Genomic DNA, 2,587 nt, shown 5'->3' with positions numbered 1-2,587 from the left:
TGATGCTAAGGATGAAATTACCCCTTACAAAGAGGCCAATTATATATATATAATTGATTTTTGACAGAGAGGAAGCGAGAGGGATAGAGGGCCAGAAACATCGATGAGAGAGAAACATCAATCAGCCACCCCCTGCACACCCCTCACCCGGGATGTGCCCGCAACTAAGGTACATGCCCTTGACTGGAATCGAACCTGGGACCTTTCAGTCCGCAGGCTGGCGCTCTATCCACTGAGCCAAACCGGTTAGGGCACAAAATGAATGTTTCTATCTCTCTCTCCCTCTCTCTCCCTCTCTACACAAAAGTATTTAAAAAATTTCATGTTACCCTAGCCAGTGTGGCTCAGTGGCTAGAGCATTGGCCTGAAGACTGAAGGGTCCCGGGTTCGATTCCCGATCAGGGCACACGCCTGGGTTGCCGGCTCGATCCCCAGTGGGGGGGGTGCAGGAGGCAGCCGATCCATGATTCTCTCTCATCATAGATGTTTCTCTCTCTCTCCCTCTCTCCTCCTCTCTGAAAGCAATAACAAAACATTTTTTAAAGAAATAAATAGGGCCCTAACCGGTGTGGCTCAGTGGATAGAGCGTCGGCCTGCGGACTGAAGGGTCCCGGGTTCGATTCCGGTCAAGGGCATGGACCTGGGTTGCTGGCTCGATCCCCGGTGGGGGGCGTGCAGGAGGCAGCCGATCGATGTTTCTCTCTCATCGATGTTTCTAACTCTCTATCCCTCTCCCTTCCTCTCTGTAAAAAATCAATAAAATATATTTTTAAAAAGAGAAATAAATAGAAACATGCTGATTCTCACCGGCAGATGCAGCTCTCGGTGACGGAGGACGGCTACGTGCATTTCGGGGACAGCGTGATGCTGGTGAACCCCGACCACCCCGAGGTCCAGGCCGACCAGTTTCTCCCCGGAGACCTCAGCCTGTGCCTCACTCCGGACGAGATCAGAGCCCACTTGAGCGACCGGTTCGAGCTGCCCTGCGGCCTGAGCGCCTCGCCCACCAGGACCCCCGTTGGCAGGAACACCTTCACCGTGTTGAGGTGAGGACGCCTCGCATGGCATCAATCGTGTCTCCTTCCCTTGCAGCTCAAGGCCGTCCCGGGGCGGGAGCCGGCGGGCTGCCTGGAGGCGGCGGTCCCGCGGACATTCTAGCTTTGTTCCCTGGAGAGTGACAGGCAAGGGGCCTTTGCTGCTCCTTGGACCTTAACCATCAGGGTCACTTGTCACTCGTGTTCCATTCACAAGGCTCCATTCAGAAACATTGGATCCAGAGGATGAAATTCAACTTCAGTTTAGAAGCAAAGTGGGGTTTCCTCGTCACTCCTGGGTGCTTGGAGCAAAATTGAGGGCTTTCAAAGTTTTTAATGTTATTGTTCACACCGGACATATGTCATTGCATGCAAGGTGGCATCCCATGGGGGTTTGCTATTTTAAAATTCATTGTCCGCTATATCACGGTTCGATTCCCGGTCAGGGGCACAGGCCCGGGTTGTGGGCTCGATCCCCAGTGTGGGGCATGCAGGGGGCAGCTGATCCATGATTTTCTCTCATCATGGATGTTTCTCTCTCTCCCTCTCCCCTCCCTTCCTCTCTGACATCAATAAAAATATGTTTTAAAAAAGTATTCCTTTACTTTGTTGCTAAATTTTGATAGGCACGCTTATATTACAGGAATATAGACTCCAAATCTTGAATTTAGATTTATTTTTGAATACAGGTAATGTATTTATTTTAAGTTGCCTTTGTGTGTATTTATTTACTTATTTATTTATTTTTTTAAAAATATATTCTATTGATTTTTTACAGAGAGGAAGGGAGAGGGATAGAGAGTTAGAAACATCGATGAGAGAGAAACATCGATCAGCTGCCTCCTGCACACCCCCCACTGGGGATGTGCCCGCAACCAAGGTACATGCCCTTGACCAGGAATCGAACCCGGGACCCTTCAGTCCGCAGGCCGACGCTCTATCCACTGAGCCACACCGGTCAGGGCTACTTGTTTATTTTTAATCCTCACCCAGGGATATTTTTCTATTCGCTTTATTTATTAATTTTTTTATCGAGAGCGGAAGAGAAAGGGAGAGACAGAGAAACCTCATGTGAGGGAAACACATCGATGAGTTGCCTCCTGCACACGCCCTGACCGGGCCGGGGCCGGGGAGGAGCCTACAGCCGAGGTCCGTGCCCTTGACCAGAATCGAACCCGGGACCCTTCGGTCTGCAGGCCGACGTGCTATCCACTGAGCTACACTGGCCGGGTCTGAATCCAGGCCTTTGGCCTGAACCTCGAAGTTTCCTGGGGGATTCAGAGGGCAGATAGCATGAAGTGCTACCAATGCCTGGCCTTGGCTTTCTCTAAAGACCTCGCCGTGCCCTGGCTGGTGTGTCTCAGTGGATAGAGCGTCGGCCTGCGGACTGAAGGGCCCCGGGTTCGATTCCGGTCAAGGGCACAGACCTGGGTTGCGGGCACATCCCCAGTGGGAGGCGTGCAGGAGGCAGCCGATTGAGGCTTCTCTCTCATCGATGGTTCTAACTCTTCCTCTCCCTTCCTCTCTGTAAAAATATATCAATAATATATTTT

The 2,587-nt window shown here is 51.3% G+C and overlaps 1 protein-coding gene across 1 annotated transcript in view; it reads left to right on the top strand.

The window, feature by feature from the left end:
* Positions 1–813: 813 nt before the first annotated feature.
* CFAP161 (cilia and flagella associated protein 161) overlaps positions 814–2,587 on the top strand; it is a 7,541-nt gene continuing 5,767 nt past the window's right edge. The window contains exon 1 of the mRNA XM_006767974.1: positions 814–1,046. Within this exon, the coding sequence (XP_006768037.1) occupies positions 814–1,046 (233 nt within the window). The remainder of the gene's footprint in view (positions 1,047–2,587) is intronic.

Source organism: Myotis davidii, unplaced genomic scaffold (genome assembly GCF_000327345.1).
Source record: "Myotis davidii unplaced genomic scaffold, ASM32734v1 scaffold1103, whole genome shotgun sequence".
In the NCBI taxonomy this organism is placed as follows: Eukaryota; Metazoa; Chordata; class Mammalia; order Chiroptera; family Vespertilionidae; genus Myotis; species Myotis davidii.
This window is presented reverse-complemented; position numbering and strand designations above follow the sequence as displayed.